The sequence below is a fragment of the Eimeria maxima genome, genomic scaffold (genome assembly GCF_000499605.1).
Source record: "Eimeria maxima Weybridge genomic scaffold, Emw_scaff584, whole genome shotgun sequence".
Classification (NCBI taxonomy): domain Eukaryota; phylum Apicomplexa; class Conoidasida; order Eucoccidiorida; family Eimeriidae; genus Eimeria; species Eimeria maxima.
This window is the reverse complement of record NW_013563901.1, coordinates 2,395-22,670: the sequence shown is the minus strand read 5'-3', so window position 1 is coordinate 22,670 and position 20,276 is coordinate 2,395. Positions and strand designations below refer to the sequence as shown.

The window sequence follows — 20,276 nt, the reverse complement described above, 5'->3', positions numbered from 1 at the left end:
TGCAGCGAAGGATTTTTGCCGCCAGCAAACTTGTTGGCCGTTGGATGGAGCAAGCAAACAAGTTGTCTTGTGTCTTGACGCACTTGCTGGTGCAGTGCCGGCGCACCTTGTAGCGAAAACGAGAAGTATGAGGGGATGCAGGTTCAAGACAACAACTTAATGGCAATCCTTGGAAGGCGGTGCACGCTCGACATGGCTACACTTATATGCAGCAAAGGATTGGTGTGCCTGAGCACATTTGGCTCGTACGCATTCCCTGGTGCTCCGTAAAAGAGAAACCAAACGGGGTGTTTGGACTCTGCAGGTTCAGCCAAATGCAAACAATGGGAGGTACAGCCAACCCATAAGTCGTCCCGACGTATTGGGTTGTTTTGATGAATGTGGACGATCGGAGCTTGAGATTTTCCCCCTTCTCTTTCAAGGATCCTTTAATAAAACAGTTGAGGTGTAACACGTAGGCGCCTGTTTATCGTATCGCTAGTGATGCACAGCGAACAAATGTGTTTCCTGAACTGGCAGTCAGTGCCAGCTTGCACTGGCGGTCACACAGGTTTTCACTAGACGCAAATTAAAATATACACCGTCACACAAGTAGCTACACGCTGTTGCTATATCTTTTTGCGGACTGTACCCTATGGTATCGTAACTCACTTCCTGCAAACGCCCCGATTTCACCAGCACGTAAGCCAATGCCTACGTAAACCCTGGCCTTTACACGCGACACAGTAAGCAAGCACGTGTTCGCAGCTACCAACGAGCACAGGCCGCAATGCCCTGCAATCAGATATCAATGCCGTGCAAAACGTTCCCCATTCATGAGCATTCCACAGGCAAAACCTGTGAAATTCTTCCTGGCGCGCTTGGTGCGTTGACGTTTGGGACACATCCTAAGCTCTCAAGCCAATGTGTCCCCACCTCCATGACCTCACGAGGAGTTCATTTCCGTTCAGGTGGGCTTATTTACGCTACCGGGATATGCTAGAAAGCCTCCCGCATAAAGCGACTGCTGAGAGCCTTAAAATCTACAACCTGTTCACCGAGGCCGGTATTTGAAACGACACCGATCATGCCTTACTTGCGGCTCTTCAAGACATTTATGGATAATATCGCCTTAAACCACGAACACCGGCTGCTCGCTCATATTTCTGCTCCATTTTACTCTAAAGTGATTGATATGCCAAGGGTTTTCGCAATAACAAAACGAGCGTCTGCTTTAGCCCGCCGTTGAGCAGCGAAACTGCTCATTGGCATTTAGAGGCTGTAACCGCATCACGACGTATCCAATGGAATCGTCCTCTTAAGCTTGTTCACCTCAACTCGGCTATGAGGTTGTGAATGCAGGGTTGACATGCCTAAAATAATTCTAATGGTGACGCACTTCCTATGCCATGCCAATGCTCGCGAAAGGATGGCCGCTACTGGCTCCATTTACTCTAAGGGAAGTGCGCATTTCCAAACCGCCAGCGTGTTGTCAACCTCGGTGAACATATATCCGCTAAGCCTTCGGCATCCAAACGTGTGCACCACTGATTTAGCCTCCCTGAAACTACGCGCATGCCTCTTGACACGTCGCCAGTTTGCTCGCCAGGTGAATACGCTGCTCCCATCCTGCTCCCATCCTGAAGTAGACCCGGATAATTAAACGCAATACGTGAGAAGAAATATGTAAAGATGTTGCACGCGCATCCCCGTCTACCGGATACACATGAATGCGTAAATCAGAAGAGATCACGCACCAACTGGCAATAACACAAGGGCAACACTGCGGGCGCTTGGCAGGCTCAAGCCTTAAGTAGGAGCAATGCCAATTTATTTCGCTTATTTGCTGGATACAGGACGTTCTCTGGATCAATGCCAAGGGACACGCCCTAGCGTTCTTGCTACAGTCACAATTGGTGGGTCCGAATCGGTGTGGATATTTAAAATCATGAAACCGCTTGATAACATCCGAAGAAACCAGCACATATTTAGCGTAAACGCGTGCACAACGGAATGCAAGAGATCGTGCCATGTTCATATAAACAGATTCCATTAAAGTGCACTGATGTATGCAGCGGAATTGTACAGAAAAATCGCCTGCAGAGTCAGGCATGCACGGCCTAACAAGTAACACACGTAAACAGGACAAGATCTAACTTACTGCTCCAATTCCCTACCCTGTGATGCGTCGAAAAAAGATATAACAGTTTTCTGCTTCATTATGAGCTTTTCCGCAGCGCTTAGGCGCAGCTGCGCAATTTACAGCTGATTCGCTCCGCTAGTAAACCAACACTAGCATTTTCACAAACACGTGCCACCGCGGGCACGGGTGTAGGGAGCCTTTCCAACGGTTTCTGCTTGTCTCCTGGCAGCGGGAAAGCACCTGGTATGCCATAGTACTGCGACGGCTGTCGAATATTACTGCCACACATGCGCGCTTCCCACTGAATCCCGGATTCAAAGAAACTGACTTCCTGAGGTCATAAAAATCCGTGAGCTTGCAGACCACCACAATCATTTGCTATTTGGGAAGCATAACGCTCGTCACATCCCACGCAAGCACTCACTTGTAGAGTGACCAAACCACTCTTTTCCAAGCCCTGTTGTTCAGCAAAACAACCAGGGAGCATGCGGGGCATGCTCGCATATAGCGACGTCTCCTTGGTGTCTAGATTCTGGCCCTTCAGAAAATATCAACACATGCCCACCCACCAACATAAGCATATAAAAGGACGGCGCAGAACCACACACACACACCTGCTCTATTGCTCCGCCGCACGGCATCTACAAGTCTTTCATGTAGTGCGAATGCAGTTATCTATGCCCGAAAAGTGGCATAGACCCAAAAGCAAGCTTAAACCTCTCACCTTTGCCACACCGACAGCCCAGCAGCGTCAAGCAACCCACCCGCAGCACGCAGATAAGCTCAACTATTTGATCCTAGCAACGAAAAACCATAGCTAGCATTTCGTCGAACACAGTTTCCACGATGATGCAGGTGTGCCTCGAAACACTAAGCCACATATACAAGCGGCCTAAAAGCGACAAAACGAACAGATATTGCGGTTGCGGTGATTCAAAGGAGGCAGGCACCGGCGAAAGCCTGCAAACGCTAGTAAATACTTGCCGCCCAGGAGGTGTTTCCGGAACAGCAAATCAATTCAGCAACAGAAACAGGCTCTAAGCATCTGGCCTCCATATGCCACAATTGGTAGAGTGATATGGGCTGACTATTTCTGCGTCATACGGGTCGGTCCTTCCAGTCAATCTGGCCATGCAGGCGTCATACACATCCCTGCATCTGCGCACTTTCTGTGTCAGGTGTTGGGCGACGCAACGACGTACATAGGAGGGTCATTACCTTTTTAGTCGGATGCAACACCGCCCTGCTGGACGACGGCATCTCACATCAACAAGAGGGAATAAGCATTCCGATGTCCGTCCTGCCGGACGACGGCATCTCATATCAACAAGAGGGAATACGCATTCCGATGTCCCCATATGTGCTTATACAAGGAATAAGGACGCTCGCTGCCACCATATCCGAATAGCAAAGGCGACAGTCGCCAAGAAATTTCTGATGTCGATGCTCGCACGGTGCTTGGTCAGTGGCCGAGCTCATCCAAGGTAATCCAAAAGTGCAATATGCCCATAGTATTGTCTAGGTCGTCGTGGGATAATGCTCAGAATGTATGGGCGTTTCGGCAAGCCATGCACACCCACGCTCAAACTCAGAAACCGCTTGCTAACAAACTTGCCGCAGAACTCAGCGTTGCCCTGCAGCACTAACATTTCTGGAAACACCTGTCGACAGAGGCTCTTGACTTGCGAATCCACCAGCCTCAAAATGCAAAGCACTGCACAGCAAATAAGTCCACCAATCGATTACATATGTACAGCATCTTGAACAAGATACGCACCGCTTGTGCAGGCTCGTTGTGGAGTGGTGGCAACGAAGCTCACCACAAATGGAGAAGAGAATCGTGCCAACTCAACCAGTGCATCTATGGAAAAGATCAAAGGGAAATTAACACGGTCTGTGGCTGCAGCTCCCTTCCAAACGAAGCCTTGTGGAAGCTCCTTGGATTAAGCGTGCACACTGCCATCCAACTTTAAGTATTAGCACTTCCCCATCCAACCTAGCTCCTATTATCGTCAAGTGCGTTGTCGAGGCTCTCAGTTGATCAAACTGGCTCACATCGTTTGCTCGCCTTTCGGTAGCTTTTGAACCCCGCAGAAAGCCCTTAAGTTCTCATGCTATTGCTCCCGTGCAATGTCGCCCCACATATAATGCATGTTGACTGCAGCGTCTTAGTGGGTCGAGAATAATCGACCACCTGCGGAGTTGCAGTTGCGAAAACCATGCAAATGGACCACAAGTTAGAATTTGAAGGGCAAACATACAATCTAGTAAGAATCTCCAAGGCTTCAGGGATTCCAGTATGAACGCAGGAAATAAAATAGCCGCGTGTGGTGTTAGTTGTTCGATATACGGAAGAAGTCAAACAAAACACAGCAACAAGCAGTATCAGCCGGTTTGGTTGTAGTAACGGCGTTTTGTAATTCTCAGGTAATTCTCAGTATCGATGCACATGCCCCCTGCTCTATCAGCACACGTCTCTGCAGCATGCAGACATACACTGGAAAGTGCTGCATCTACAGGCGAGAAAAACTATATTGTACAGCCTTCGATTATCATGCAAGTTTTACACTGTTAACCTGTATATTGATGTCTGCATTTCGATTGTAGGCTATATTCGAATCAATCTATGGGAGGCCGACGTCAGCCTCCTTACTCTAAAGTGCAAGGTAGGCGCCAGCTCATGGACTCACGAGACAATCACGCGCAACAGCTACAACCACAGTCCCTCACACGCGTACACACGCTGTCTTCACTCGAAACAGCCTGGTAACGTACGAACCTGGCAACCGTGCCACCTATTGGAGAAGCCTTTGAGCCGTATATCGAAACGAAGCGCACTCTGTCCTTCAATTGCATCACCGGAAAGGCGTTCCCGATATCGTCTTGTCAGCGGCAATGCACTGTTTTGCAAGGCACGATCTGACACTTATGGTGGGAAATATTCAGATTACTTCTTTTGGCACTCCGCCAGAGGAGAACTCGCATCACCGTGTTGATGCCACCAACCGTACTCCCATGGACACCTATCCCATATAGCATTGTGGGATGTTCTGGTTCCTGAGGCGTTTGGCATACGCCCGCAGGCTTTCGCCAAGAGACAGAGTTGTGCAGTCGCTAGACAGATGCACCGCACAGCCGCTGTTTCCTTCATGCAAGCAGCACTGCGGACCTTAGGAAAAATGGAATTCCAGAAGGCATGTAAGGCATACAATATTGCTATTTTGGTGCGTACCCTGAAACGCCTGAGAGTGTAATTTGCAAGACAGTGTATCCAAGGCATGCTGGCCATTGAAACTCTTTAGTTTGGCGTTGCTTCCAACTATTTAGGTGCAGACCTATTTGTTACCAATAGAAGACTATGCAGCAAAATAACGAGTAGCATGGACAATACTCGAGGCAAGCTGGCAAATAAGTACTGGAATGGGAACGCATTGTTGTAGGAAACGGTCTCATTAGAATCCCGCCTCCACCCACATGCTGGGTCATGTTGTCGGCCATCCGCTTATGTCCGTGTACCGTGATAGCACACAAAACCTGATGAGCCTTCCAAGGGGTGCTCAATATGTCTGACTCTTAGCGGAAAGTTGCTACAGTAATTCAAATGCAATTGCTCTATTCGCTGGGCGGAAGACCGTTCGAGCGTACTGAAACTATCATACGGTTGAAAAAATTCACTGCCAAGGCTTAACCGTTTGAAAAGAGAGATTTGCTTACGTATCATGTCCATAATTATATAGAATCTCTAACGGGGTTGCAACGGTCGTGTTGCCACCAAGCGCAAACCTAAGTTTTCAGAGGCACGCCTTCACATTTAACTTTCAACCGTTGCTGTTGCCTTTCTTTGGCACTGCAAACCTCTTCAGCTTCTCAGAATAGACAACTCGCAAAATGTACAGGCAAGCCATTCAACAGCCAACCGGGCTTTGAGCACCAGCGTCCCACTCGATTTCAGAGGAATCGAATGTTCTGCACTAGACCTTTCATACATAAGATTATGTTGGAAGCGATAAAACGATCAACCTTTCCACATGATTCTCCAGCTTCCATATCAGAGTGCTCTACGGCCAAGCTGCCGCACTGGCAGAACGGCCTGTTTGCGAAGGCTTGAAGAAGCCGAAAAAATGCTGTAGTAGGCATTTAACGCATAGTGTCAACTAGCGAAATGCAAATACAGACAGCTGGGTCTAAAAGAAATTGAGAGATTCACGCCAACTAGCGCGCAGATGTCCGACGTGATCATGCTGTCTTCCCCCGTAATTATCCACAATATCCTTAATCCTCACTACGGCTGCGAGATAAAAAACGCAACGCTCCTGAGATTTGTTCCGCTAGGAACAGTGGTAGCAAATGCATATAGGTACGCTTTTATCCTGCCAAATAGACGTAAGGCGGAGCCTGATATCCCTGTTTTGTGGAGCTACCCGAATGGTTTCTGCAGGATACCTCACTGTTTGATTACTACAAATCCTTGTTTCAAAGGGTCGCAGCAATCTCAGCACAGGATTCGAGTTAGCTCTTTGCTGAGCGGTATAACTGCCAGTCGCATCTACCGGTTACTCGCCATGGCAGGCATATGAGGCAATGCATGCCATTCCTACTTCCTGTTGTCGTGGTTTGCGACAGGCGAGTAGGGCTAGCGTATCCGAACAAATGAGATCTACGCACGAAAAGTGTTGAGTCCACACACCAGGAATTGAAGGAAAATGCACATTTAATGGGCGGCTAATGGCACATTACTTCGTCTGTCGACCAAAATGAAGGATTATTCAATGCACTGGGTAAGCATGGATTGGGCCTCCTGATTAACCGCATGCGCGGTTCCTCACTGTCTGCTCATAGCAGTAGTATATGTCTCACAAGGTGTCTCATGAGTATTTTCTATCTTGAAATATGTAGAATAATGAAACTACGTTTGTCTCGTGGCCAATTCTTGGAACGGCTTTGTGCGGTGGCTGCAAGCACCACGCAGAACACCAACTAACATGCAAGAGCATCTGTCCAGCAAAAGTATTATCAAGTGAAACATGCATTTAGTGAACCCAGTCGTAGTCTCACAACTGTTTACACTCCCCAATAAAATGCATTACCCGTCATTGATCCGTACATTGGTTGTCGATGGCCCTTCAACTCCTAGGCGTTGCACCCAAGAAACACAGGCCAGCCACTGCAACTCTTCTAATGCGGGCGAACACTCCAACAAAACATCTGGATGGAGCTGCGAAATCCCATCCGCCGATGCCAGCCTTCCCTGGCCAAGGGGAGGAGCAGCATACTCAGAGGCATCCTTGTGACAAGCGCAGCACACCAGAGAACCTGCACAAGGCTTGCCAGTCGCGGCAGCACCTTAGTGCTACGCGCGCCAAAGCATAAAGCAGCGGGTCGGCAAATCAACCGCCCAGGGTCATTCGCACTGTCATCTTCTGGCATGCGTGAGTGCCCATTTCTGAAGGAGGAGGCGAGCTGTTGGCTCGATTGTCCTATGCGCAAATATTCCCGCCCGTGCGCTTAAAGAGTATGCCTCTGGTCTGCGCGTGTAGTTTAGAGCGTGCGGGCTGCTGGATGTGCCACCCATGCACTTGGAGTGGTATCCTAATGCAGTCATCCGCCGGTATCCCTCTAAAGAATGCTGAGTGTGTGTACTTGCACATATTTGTAAGCAGATATCATCGCCAGACTTCGCACCTCTCGAGTCCTAGTCTGTTCCTGCCCTGCTCAACAAAAACCGTCCACCAACCTGAACTTGTGCCGCATGTGTTTCACCCGCAGATACGTGAGAGGCCCATATATACACTACCATGCTCTCTACCGCATTGTTTGTGCCACCTCAATATAACACAGGAAAAACACACCCAATCGAGTTCACGAGCACTCACGCAACCGGCGAAGGTGGCGACGAGTCTTTCATTAGCGTCGTGAACGGGTATCACAAATACAGCCCACTGCTGCAACGCAGCCTAGTCTCGCTCTTAGTTTTGTAGTGAAGGGCCCAAGAGCAAGAGCGAGCATTGCGCAACCACTTATTTGAAGGCAAACTTTGGTTTAGTCACTTGAAGGACAAACCATGTCGGGCCAGTACTACGGACTTGGAGCCGAAAACACCTCGGCTCGTCAACTGCCGTCAGAACATATGCACGTATCCATTCCATCCCCACCCTAAACCTGGTGCGATGCATTGCTCTACCATGCTAGGAGTAGTCCCACGTGACAAGCACGCACCCGATCCGCGTCTTGGCAGCTCAGGACGAGTTGAATCAGATCAAACAAGACGGCATGACAGAACCAATCACGAAGAATTGCTTTTCATCTTTACATGGTCTCAAACGTAAAGGATAAGATAAAGGAGACTAGCAACGTCGTGTGGCGCATCTTAAGTAGCCTGTGAGCTAATAAGCATGGTAGAAAGTGGAGGCGAGTGAGTGAACGAGTGATTGGCTTCCGTCGCACTGTGAAGACCGCAACAAATGCAGATGGTACTTACACACAAGAACCGCATGCAAAGCTAGAGAAAGACGATAAGCATTAACTCCTTGCACCCTAATTGGTGTACATTTCATTGTTGCGACCAGAGTCGGAGGGAGGGACTAACTCGTGCATCTACTCCTCTGCATAGACACGTGAACACCCCTGTCTGGAATTCAAGTACCGTTTTGCGTAAACGGGTGCACTCTAACTGAAACGCAGAAATGGTTGCACGCGTATTTCAGTAATACGACCAGAAACTCCCATGCATTCGGTTGTTTCCCCACGAAGAAAAGCAAGGGGATCCGCATACACTGCTCATGGCGTTTTGTGTGTACAAAGGATATATGCAAGAATTCTGCAGGCAAGTTTCACCTTCACCGAGATTTCGCCTGCGTTGCTCCCCGGGTGGCTTAACACAGCACCCAGGACTTGCACGTAGGGCATTTGGCACACTACAGGAGACTTACAGCGCAAGATTTCTCGTTTCCTTCTGCAACCCTCCGCAGATTGGATCCGTAGGTTTCCCTCGCTTTGTCTGCATTGAGGGCCTTGTAGCACTGCAAGACCAGAAATGCTAGCACACCTGTGGCAATCATTAGAGAGACTGCCGCGAGTACGGTTCTTCGTTGAAGACTTTTATCTCCACGTGCAGAAACCTTCTCAGGTCTAATGGAGAGTTCATCATACACTGGTATGGCCTCCGGGCTCAAAAACAAAACATTGGCCTCCTGCAAGGCTTGGCCTGCGGTAGCTACGACCGCAAGATTGCAGGCGAGAGATAAGGTAAAGTGGATCATATTTAAGGCTGAAAAGATGTCAAATTCTTGCTCCTAAAACAAGAAAGTAAACATAAATGTATTATTACAACTTAAAATTCCGACATGAGCAACAAAGACGCAAGCGCGACGGAGGGGCCTCATGTGAGCGCTCCCCTCACCAATGAGCATTGAAGCCGCACCGAATGACCGGGCTGGAGTATTCAGGGGGCTCATCCGCCTGAATTCATTGATTCGCGGCAGAATAGTAGTTTAATTTTGATAACACATGACGTTGAGTGGAAGGCGATTTTTTCGTATTGTGTGGAGTTTCCAAAAGACAACAGTTCAGTGGCTATGGCCCACATATGCCTAGAAATAGAATTCAGAAGTTGCACACGTTGTGTTATTCATCATACCGCAGTTTTTATTCACAGTCAAGACTTATTTTAAGTGGGAATTATCCCTCAAACCACCCTCTGCTAGTGTGTTCGACTGCAATCGTTCCCCTCGTTGTGAACCGTGTAGCACACACAGTCTCCACGGCGTTGGCAGCACTGCAGCTGGCTAGAACATGAACCCTTACTGTTCCATGGCAGGCAGATGCCACCCAAATTGAAGTAATTGACTGTTGTGTGCAGTGTTAGCGTACCTCAAATGGCTTGGTTCTTGCGTGAGGGACTCCAGCGCAGTCTCTGTCCCCCGGTGCAAACTTTGGAGCATTAATACTTACTCGACCGTAGTAGGCAGCAGGCACTCAATCAGAAGTCTTCAACAACTGTATGCAGTGTTAGATGCGGTTTCTGGTTTTTGTATTTGGGTCTCTCCTGCACCATTTGCTGCATCGCTCGGTAGCTCATCTCATGCCGACTCCTCTGGCGTATACTCCCGCGCATGAGCCGCTCTGCCCAGGATGGCCGAAAACTGGGAACGGAGTACAGCTTCCTTTTAGAAAGTCATTTTTTAAGCTTTTTGACTCAACTGCAGCTCGGGAGGGTCATTGTGTAGAGATGGTCATCGAGCATATCCGAGGTGTATAGCGACGCGTTGCGGTGTCAACATGCTTGAAATAACAGTTCATTAGAATCATATGACCTCCCTCTCTAGTCTCAAGACATCCTAAGCCCAGCGGCCCGAAAGCCTGAATCTTCGGCAGTGCAGGTGGTCTGCTTTGGGTTGCAACACCCCTGCTTTAATTCAGGGTGGAAGACTGTTTCACATGCAGTCGCAAAGAGGCTTTTGTGGCTGTTTGCATGACAACGTAGACAATTGTTGGAAGCTTCTGCTTGTGTACCGTTTGGCAACTAAGGGTCCATGCTCCCTGTTCAGACGGATTTGCCAACATCGTGCAGACTATGCTATCTCACCTCTTATCTGGCAACTCTTGGGAGTTAACGAGTGCTGCCTCTCCGTGAGGTAATCTCAAAAACACGCAAGCACACAACTCCTTGTGCTCCATTCAGCTTTAACGCGTAAAAAATGAACGAAACAAAAACGGCAAGCATATGAAGCAGAAGAGGTCTGCAGAGGGCGCGGCGGTTCGATGGGTTTTCATACCCAGAAGCGGTTTATTCCGGAAACCTTCATGCAGCAATGCGTCAGACAGCCTAAGAGCAAGCTTAGCGGCGGTACCCAAGGCAACCGTTGGCGGTGGATGCGCCCATTAACATGCCGCCCAAGTACGTCTCTTATATTAGTGGAGTTGTCAACACGGGCAAGCCCCTGAATCTCCCGCAGGCACTGCAGGACGTATTTCCAGCATAGTCGGCAAACAACGCCTTCACTAGACGGAGAAGGCAGTGCTGCGTGAACAATAAGTACACGGCAAGGCATAAGCCTCTAAATGACGTTTCAGACGAACGACAGGACGAAAAATCGCTCACAATGCAGTAAAACCATATTCAGCAGCGGCACATGCCCACGAGAGTGTCCACGAGTGTCCAGCCTGCACCTGGAATTTAGATGCAGCGAAGCTTGTCTGCATCTGCGCTTGGCACATGAGCCTTTACTCGGCTGTAGTGAGCAGCATGCGCGCATGCAGATGTGTTAGCGCCTTCAGCACACAGTGCCTCCCAGTGCGTGCATGCTGGGCTATCTTGCACCTTGAGTTGCAGCAACTCATCTCTTGTTTCTTCCTTTTAAGCACTTCCAGATGACTGTGCTCTACATAGGAAACGTGGGGGCTGGTGAGGGAGGTCATCGGTTTTAAAGAACTCGTGTCATTGGTGTATCTACTTCGTTGCAACTCGCGACAGTCTCTGGACAAGATCGAGAACTCACGTTACAATATGAAACTTCTTTCATTTATGCATGCACGTCCTATTCCTCGGGTACTCCGTAATTTGAATCCGTCAAACTAGCTGTCTTCATGTGGCTACCAAGAAGGTGCATGCCTTTCTCTCCTAGCTGCAGCACCTCTGCGTTACTGGTGGGGGTGCACATTGTTTTGGCAGTGCATTGAGGGGCAGTCCTTAATTGCCTGCCTGCATTATGGTCATCCACAGTCCGGTGTTTATGTAGGAAGTGCCCTCCATGTACCGATGGTATATGGGACTATTACTCCGAAAACAATCCTGTGTCATGGCAATAATGCCTACTGATGAACTGAGCTCTTATTTTTTGCGTGTAGCTTCACCAGATCACGTACTCTCTCTGCCACCAGGGAAACGTGGTCGAAGCAACAGCTCCAACATATAAGCAGGCAGGTTGCATCTTCTCGTCATCTGTCCACATATACAGAATATAGCACCCGCTTCGCAGCCTGCGCTCCGTAGTGATAGCAACAAAAGACAGTGAATGTGATGCCGGCGAAACAGACTTTTGAGAAGAATAGGAACAATGCATGCAGCTTTCACCTTAATCGGACACATCACTCAGCCGCATGTTGTGTTGAGGCCAGTACGTTTTCCTGGTCGCTCTATTTGCTATCTTGTAGGCTCTGCCCACATCTCTGAATCGCCTGCGTGGGTTTTGCTTTATCCCCTTTTCACGCGCCTGCGTTGTAAGGCAGTGGGAACGCGTTTGTTGCAAAAGATGTTGGTGGGTCGCTACCGTGATCCCTATGCTCATATCCCATCTTCTGGAAAATGCAACCCACCCATCCGCTGTGAAACGTCCCCGGCGTTTCTGTTGAAACATACACAAATGCGTAAGAGGGTCCCGCAGGGGCTCGATTTTGAGCCCCCTCAGCAGCGTTCATCAGTTCCAGCTGGAGCAACATATTAGCACCTCAGCATCAGCTGAGAAACATGCACAGCACTGGTATTTCGGATATGCAAAGGGACTGCCCTTTGTCGGCACCCCATTTCGGGCGACAACGCCTGAAGGACCCCTGGGCCCTGCACGAGCGCAGCCTAAAGAACTGTATCTACCCTGATGACCGCTGCCCTGGAAACTGGTGGACTAAGCTGCAACGCAGCGAAGCGACCAAGGGGGCATCCATGCCACTGTTCATCACCCAACTGAGCGGCCTCTCAACACCGTAGCAAAAGCGTAGCCTCGACCGCTGTGCCAAGCGCCACTCAGCAGATGTCATCCCCCAGGACTCCACGAGGGGCCTCCCCATTGATCCAAAGGGGTGTCATCGGGGGTTTCTGCATGTGCTGTTAGAACGAAACCTCAGCAAAAGCAGCGTAGATGCCCTCTGTGACAAGCGTGCTACGAGAGCAGTATTACATCGCTTGACGCGCTTGAAACCCTCGAGCTTCCATCAAACAAAGTGTATGGAAAATCAGTTCAGTGATGCAAAATAACTTCAATAACAACACGGACAGGGCAGAAAATACGTAGTACAAGCTGCTAGTGCTACCCATCCAGAAATCATGCACGAGCTAGTGGATTGAAGGCATAATGCGCAGGTTGGACCACCCCACACCCGGCAATCTAACGCCCATAAGAAGCAGCAAGAATTGCTTATACAACTGCTGGTTGTGAGCCTTTCCTGCCGGCAGGAGTTGCAGAGCTGAGAGCGGCCACATATCTCAGCCAACTCCATTGGTTGGGATAAGCCTCCAGCTTTGTGCAGTTCGTGGCACAAGGGCTCGATAGCCGACAAATGTCGGGGCCCTTGGCTCTTGTGGTCATTCAGTAACGATGCCCTAGTCACCATAGTAGGGATCCTGGGGAGGTGTCTTTCCGGTATGTATAGAGAGGAAAACCTATGTGTAATATACAGCAAGACGTCGAGCAAAGCATTAATCCTCAGACGTTTACACCGTTTGAGTCATATGGTAGACGCTCTAGAAACTTCCGACGCCAACAAATGCCTCAAAGAAAAATTTCTCAGCGGTTACGGCGCTAGTTTATTACCCCAATAGTAGCAACGCAAACATTATCAGCAGCACAAATAGCAACAACTGGGCGGTTCTTAGTCATTCTCAGTCTTCTTCCTTCTACGGGAGAGGCCCCAAGTGCTTCGTTTGCGAACCTGAGCTTCCTGTCCGTTTTTTGAGGGAGGGGAAACAGCGGCAGGAGGGGCAGTAGATGCAACGGCCTCGCCGAAAGAGCTGTACTGATCTCTTCTTCCCCCCTGTGGCGGCGCTCTCGGGTGTTTAACTCTGTCGTGCGCAGACCTGTCGCTGCTCTTTGGGTGCCTCCCGACTTTCACCTGCCCTTGCTGCTCAGCAACAGGGTCAAACCTGTTTCGGCTAGTAAGCGCGGACTCAGAAGAGGCACCCTGCAGCTCCTGCAGCAGACTCTCGCTACGGCGGGGGACCCACTGGCCGCCCCCCCCCAGAGACCCGCTGCTGTGCTGCTGCTGCACACTAGACGTAGGGGGTCTCTGCTGCTGTTGTTGCTGCTGCTGCTGAGGCTGGAGCTGAGGCCATGAGAGGGGTTGCTGTTGATGCTGTTGCTGCTCCAGCTGCTGTTGCTGTTGCTGCTCCAGCTGCTGTTGCTGTTGCTGTTGTTGTTGCAACAGCTGTTGCTGTTGAAGTAGCTGTTGCTGCTGGAGCAGCTGCTGCTGCTGCACTTGCTGCTGCAGTTGCTGTTGCTGCAGTTGTTGCTGCTGCAGTCTTTGATGCTGCAACTGCTGGTGCTGTAGTTGTTGCTGGTGCAGTTGGTGTTGCTGCTGTAACTGTTGATGCTGCAATTGCTGCTGTTGTAGTTGTTGCTGGTGCAGCTGCGGTTGAATTTGAGGCAGGGCACTACTATCGATGCCTCCTGTTGCTACTCCACCATATGGGGGCTGCTGCACCAACAGCTGCTGCTGCTGTGGCTGCTGCCACAGGAGCTGCTGCTGATACACAGGCTGCAGGGTTTCTTGGTGCGTCCCTTGTTGCTGTAGGCCCATCCGTTGCTGTAAATAGAGTTGCGCTGCCTCTTTCAACTGTTCCTCCGTGAGTAGGCTTATGGGCTGTTGCTGCAGCAGTGCTGCGACTTGCTTTTGCTGCTGCCAGTCCAGTTTCTGCTGCTCCTGCTTTTTTTCTTGCTGGAAGAGACACGGCCCAGAGTGGCCCGACAAATGCCTGAGGTGCTGCAACAGAATGTGATACTGATCTTCGGTCATGGGGTTCTCCCTCTTGGGAATACAGTGGGTAGCAGCAGCTGCAGCAGCTGCAGCAGCAGCAGCGGCAGCGTAGGCTGAGCTGCCAGACTGCATACAGGCATGTTGCAGGCCTGAACATTTGTTGTGACAGCAGTCCGCACATGATGCCGATTGCTGCTGCTGCGGCGACGGCGGCCAGCAGGGCTGCAGTAGCTCATCGACTGTCTGCACACGATGCTGTCTCAAACGATCCCTGGGCCCTTCTTTCATATCTGCAGGTAAATCAGAGAGTTGCCTATCAGGAGGCCATGGGGACCTCGTCCTCGATTTTTTTTTGGAGCGTTTCTGATCCTTAAACCCTAACTGGTTCGCTAGGCTATTCGGGGATGGGGGGCCCCATGATGACCCCCATGGGAACCCTTCTGGGCTCCTGTTTACTGGCTGCCACGATGGGCCCCAAGAGACAACCCAAGGGGGGCCCGACGAATGAGCCCCAGAAAGATTTAGGGAAGGGGTTACTGGCCCCTCCTTATATACAGCCGTTGCTACCCCACAGGGGGCAGAATGAATGGGGGTGTTGTAGGAAAACAGCTCGTTGCTGCGGTTGTTGTAGCAAGGATCAACAAAGGCAGCAGACTGAGCGGTATGGCCCCAACGGGCCTCTTCGCTGCAGCTCATCGGTGGAACGCAGCACAAGCCCACACAGGGCACGGACAAAAGTGGGTTGAAAACTTCCCTTCAAAAGAGAGGGGGAGATATAACAGAGAAGACGGGAGTCCCCTGAGGTGCCATTAACTAGTAATCTGCAGACCTCGGGGGCCGGGCCCCTTGCTAACCATGTACTGCGATAGGGAAGGGTAGGTAAAGGGCCCCCCTGTATGCTCCTTAGGAGGCTAAAATGACAAGAATGAGTTAAGTAACATCATTGAAAGACAAAGAAACTGAAAAACAAAAAAGTCAATAGGAATGGACCAGGACACGTAGAAGAGCCCAAGACCCAGCACCGATTGTCTTAGACTACAGCCCAGAAGGGCCGGAGAGAGATTTAGTACAGCAGTGATTCCTTTTGAGTCGAAATCGGTTTATTTTCCTATTTCATATATTTCACAAAGTTTTTTTTCTGAAGTTTCTCGTGCAAGTGCCAAGTCTTTTGCGGTTCGTTTTCCGGCAACTGAGCACCCCGGAGTGACCCTGTGGGGCCCAGTCGTTCCCACGGAGTACAGTACTAAACGGCCCCAGAACTCTGTTTAAAGCTCACCTTTCTAGATTTTTAAGACTACATACTTTTAGGTTTGTCATTAAGAGGGGCGTACAGTGTTTGACCCACCGATCCATCCCTCCGTAGCAGCGATACATCTCTCTGCAGCAGCGATTCTGCTAACAGGGTGAACCCGAGGTCACCAACTGCCTTTGTTTTACAGATGCAAAAGCAAAAGGGGAGGTGCGGAGGGGACCCTTCAGCAACCTAAAGAAAAACTTGGGGCTTGATACTTAGACCGGAAGGAAACTAGCGGGGAGATGATGTGACAAGCCGCCTTAACTACACACCCTACAGCCTGTCGCCGTTGAACACTAACCCCTTTTATCAATATAACTGCCATCTTGAAGGCTACAGCGTCCCTTCAGAACCAAAATAAACGTCTTACTCTAGCTCTGTGTGTACGCATTAGCAGCTCATGCATTCAAAAGGGTCTACGCCTAGCTAACACGCGAATCCGTCCCTAAAACCCGAAACCACGTCAGATGAATAAACCCTAATCCCTCACCCTTATAGTCTACGGCTTTAGGGGGAGGGTTTATGGTTGTTAATAAGCCTTAGAAACCGTGTGCCTCCAGCTTTGTATATACCCTAAACTGCCAGCTAAACCCTAAGCCCTCTGTCTTACAAACCATAAACACTCAAGATAATGTCTTTATTATGCGTTTTCTGTCTTTATGCAATAAAAGTCTGTAGATGAAGCAAAGTGCCTCCAGACCTTTGCAAACGCCAACAGAGGTCTTCTGCCTCTGCCTGGTTACAGAATTCTGCACCAAGTCAGCGGTGAACGAAATACCCGCCGTCCTGGTGCTGGTGGTGCAACAGGCTTCTATGCTGCTGCTGCTGCTGCAGCTGAATCAGACATATGCGCGGCTACAGCTGCCTTCCATTGCTGCTTCCGCAGTAGCAGCAACACGTGTTGCCGCAGCAACCATCTCCGCCCAACCCTCTGCGGTAATCAAAGAAAAAGTAGCAGCAGCTGCTGCTGGTGCAACAGCGACAGCAGCAGCACGCTCTGCTTACTCTTCCGTCTTTTTCTGCAGGGCCAACCTCTTGGCCTTGAGTGTCTCTGCTCGCTGCTCTTTGCGTTTACGTCCGAACTGAAAGGTAACACAATACACATTTGCAGCAAAACCGTCAGGTTCAGGCATGTGCTACAGCAGCAATCCCACCAGTAGCAACATTCGCAGCAGCAGCAGCAATAGCAGCAGCAATCCCAATGGTATAAACAGGAGCAACAGAAGCAAAAAACGGATGGAATAAATGATAGGCACTCCATGAGGGGATTCTAGCAGGGTTTCGTTCTTTTATCTTTGCAACTGCTGCTGTTGTCGCCGCTGCTGTTGCTGCTGCTGCTGTTACAGATTCAAGTACCTCAATGCGCTCGTAAAGCCTCTTGTGTTTTTTGTTCATGATTGCCTTCTGATGGACCAGGCGCTGCTCCGCCTCCTCCTCCTTCCGTCTGCATGCAAACAAAAACATGCTGCTGTTCGTGCTCGCTACGGCTGCTGCTACGGCTGCTGGTACTACTGCTGCTCGTGCTGCTGGTGCTACTGCGGCGGCTGCATCTGTGGCAAGGGAATGCTCCGCTCCAATGCACTATGACAACGGACAAAACGACTCACGATTTGCCAGAAGGCGCCGACGGAGCACTGCTGCTGCTGCTGCTGCTGCTGCTGCTCGAGGTAGTGCTGCTGCTCCCCTGAGGAAACACCACAGTGTGCAAACACCCCAAGAATAAGGACGGGAAGCAGACAGGCAACGCAGCAAAGGCTGCAGCAGCGGCAGGCGATGTCTTGCCTTTGCCTCTCCCTCAATATCTGCTCCTCTGTTCTGACGCCACGCGACCTCGGGGTCTTCCGCCGGACCTGCAGCAAGTAACGTAGGAATCCAATGCTGCTGTTGCTGCTGATGGTGATGCTGCTGCTGTCGTTGCTGTGGTTGCTCTTGTTGCTGGTGCTGCTGCTGCTGTTGTTGCTGTGGTTGCTCTTGATGCTGGTGCTGCCTTACCATCTCCGTCGGATTCTTCTTCTTGTTGTTCTGCTGCCGCCGGCTTTTGCTCTTTTTGCATTTTCATCAAAACTTCGCGGCGATGTGGCACATAACCCTCTGCCTCGTCGTCCTAAGCAATAACAGCAGCAACAGCAGCAGCAGCGGCAGCAACAGGGCGCGTAAAACAGTGTTACGCTGAAGGAGCTAAATAGAAGGGGGGGTTCGCCCTTGCGGATGTGGCGTTGCTTCTGCTGGTGCTGCTACTGGTGCAGCTTCCTATTCTCTAACGCAGCCCATGCCTAGTGCTCTTGCTGCTCCAACAACTGCAACTGCAACTGCTGCTGCTGCTGCTATTGCTGGTGTTCCTGCTTACCACGAAGGGGGAGAGGTGAGGAGGCAGGGCCTTGCCGGGGCCATAATCCTCTGTAGGAAGCAGCATCGCCGTGTTAATGCAGTCGAATACCCACTGGGGCTGTATGTACTCCCGTGAAGGCAAATCCCCTCCGCCACACGCCTGCTGCAGACCTGCAAAGCAGCAGCAACAGCAGCAGCAGCAGCAGCAAACGCCTGTCAGCAGCAGAACCAGCAAACTCCCGTCAGCAGCACGAAACCATTGCCTGCAGCAGCATGGAACACCTTTCAGCAGCAGAGGCAGCATCATGGAACAAGAGTCAGCAGCACCGACAGCAACCACAAACAGGAAGCAGCAGCAGCAGCAGCAGCAGCAGCGCCAAGTGTGTCTGACTTTCTAAGGGTCTGTCTACAACTTGATGTGTAATTCGCGAGTCATTTATTTCAAAAGGAGATCCTTCAGACTGCCAAGCCACGACGCCTCCGCAGCAACGAATTGCAAAGGAAAGAGGCAGCAAGGGGACCTCCCTGCAGCAGCATCAACAGCAGCAGCAGCAGCAGCAGCAGTTGCAACAGCAGTTGCAGTAGCTGGTTCGGCAGTCCGCATGCTATGTGAACCCCATGCATCCCAGAGCAGCAGCAAGTACACCAGCAGCAAGCAGAGCAGAATCAGCAAGTATAGCAGCAGCAAGTACACCAGCAGCAGCAGCTATAGCGGCAGCAGCAGCAGCAGCAGGAGGTATAGCAGCAGCAGCAGCAGCAGCAGCAGACCTGCATAGGAAGAAGACAAGACCCTCGAAGAGGCGTTGTGCCGGGTGCTCCGACACGCCGCAGCCCTTGATTTCTACAGCAGTCTCCTGAGCAGCAGCAGCAGCAGCAGCAGCAGAAGCAGCAGGCAATGCAGCATAGTCAGCAGCAGCAGCAGCAGCAACGTAGCAGCAAAAGGAAATTGTTTGTATCCTACCTGAGCATTATTATTGTCGCCGTCTTCTGTCTCCTTTTGTTCTTCTGTCTCCTCCTCATCTGTCTCCTCCTCATCTGTCTCTTCTTCATCGTCTTCTTCCTCCTCCTCTTCGCTATCTGCTTCTGCTTCTGCTTCTTCTGCTGCTGCTGCACCTCCCTTCTTCTTCTTCTTTTGCTGCTGCTCCTCCTCCTCCTTTTTCTTGCCCTTTTGACTCTTTGCAGCAGCAGATGCTTTCCCCTTACGTCCTCCTTTTGTCTCCTCCTCCTCTTCTTCTTCTTCTGTCTCTTCCTCTTCCTCTTCCTCTTCTTCTTCGTCTGTCTCTTCCTCCTCTTCTCCTTCTTCTTCGTCATCTTCTTCTTCCTCTGTCTCCTCCTCCTCCTCCTCCTCCTCTACATCTTCTTCTTCCTCCTCTTCGCTGCTGCTGCTTCTGCTGCCAGCACTAGTAGCTTCCTGTGTATCTGTATCTATTTCTTTTTCATGCCTCTTTTTCTTGCTTATTTTTGCTGCATCTGCTGCAGCAGCATCCCCCTCCTCTCCCTCTTTACCATCATTAGCAGCAGGAGCAGCAGGAGGAGGAGGAGCAGCAGCAGCAGCAGGAGAAGCAGCAGGACGTGCCTTAGTAGCCTTAAGGAGATGGAAGCAGCTTACGTGCTGCTGCAGTTGGTGTGTCTCTAGATAAGGAGAAGCCTTAACATTTTTTCTTGCTTTGTTTGGTCTTATTGGTGGATATTGTATATCCTCTAATTTATATAATTTATATAATAAATGACGAAGAAAAGAACAATAAAATAAACTATATGTCTCTAATACACGATAGTCTACATCTGCAGGTAATTCCTATAAAAAAAAAAAGAAAAAAAAAAAAAAAAAAAAAAAAAAAAAAAAAT

General features: G+C 50.2%; 2 protein-coding genes across 2 annotated transcripts in view; both read right to left on the bottom strand.

Annotated features, from left to right (window-relative positions):
* Positions 1–13,705: 13,705 nt before the first annotated feature.
* EMWEY_00038100 (hypothetical protein, conserved) lies at positions 13,706–14,938 on the bottom strand (the record flags this gene model as incomplete). The annotated part of the gene is made up of 1 exon (XM_013478676.1): positions 13,706–14,938. The coding sequence occupies one exon, from the start codon at positions 14,936–14,938 to the stop codon at positions 13,706–13,708; it is 1,233 nt and encodes a 410-aa protein (XP_013334130.1).
* A 2,163-nt stretch (positions 14,939–17,101) lies between these two features.
* Positions 17,102–20,276, bottom strand: part of EMWEY_00038090 (pescadillo family protein, putative) — a gene marked incomplete at both ends in the record, with an annotated part of 3,384 nt that continues 209 nt past the window's right edge. The window contains 8 exons of the mRNA XM_013478675.1: positions 17,102–17,182; positions 17,457–17,537; positions 17,708–17,784; positions 18,093–18,204; positions 18,448–18,599; positions 18,820–18,953; positions 19,197–19,282; positions 19,390–20,226. Coding sequence (XP_013334129.1) covers positions 17,102–17,182; positions 17,457–17,537; positions 17,708–17,784; positions 18,093–18,204; positions 18,448–18,599; positions 18,820–18,953; positions 19,197–19,282; positions 19,390–20,226 — 1,560 coding nt within the window. The remainder of the gene's footprint in view (positions 17,183–17,456; positions 17,538–17,707; positions 17,785–18,092; positions 18,205–18,447; positions 18,600–18,819; positions 18,954–19,196; positions 19,283–19,389; positions 20,227–20,276) is intronic.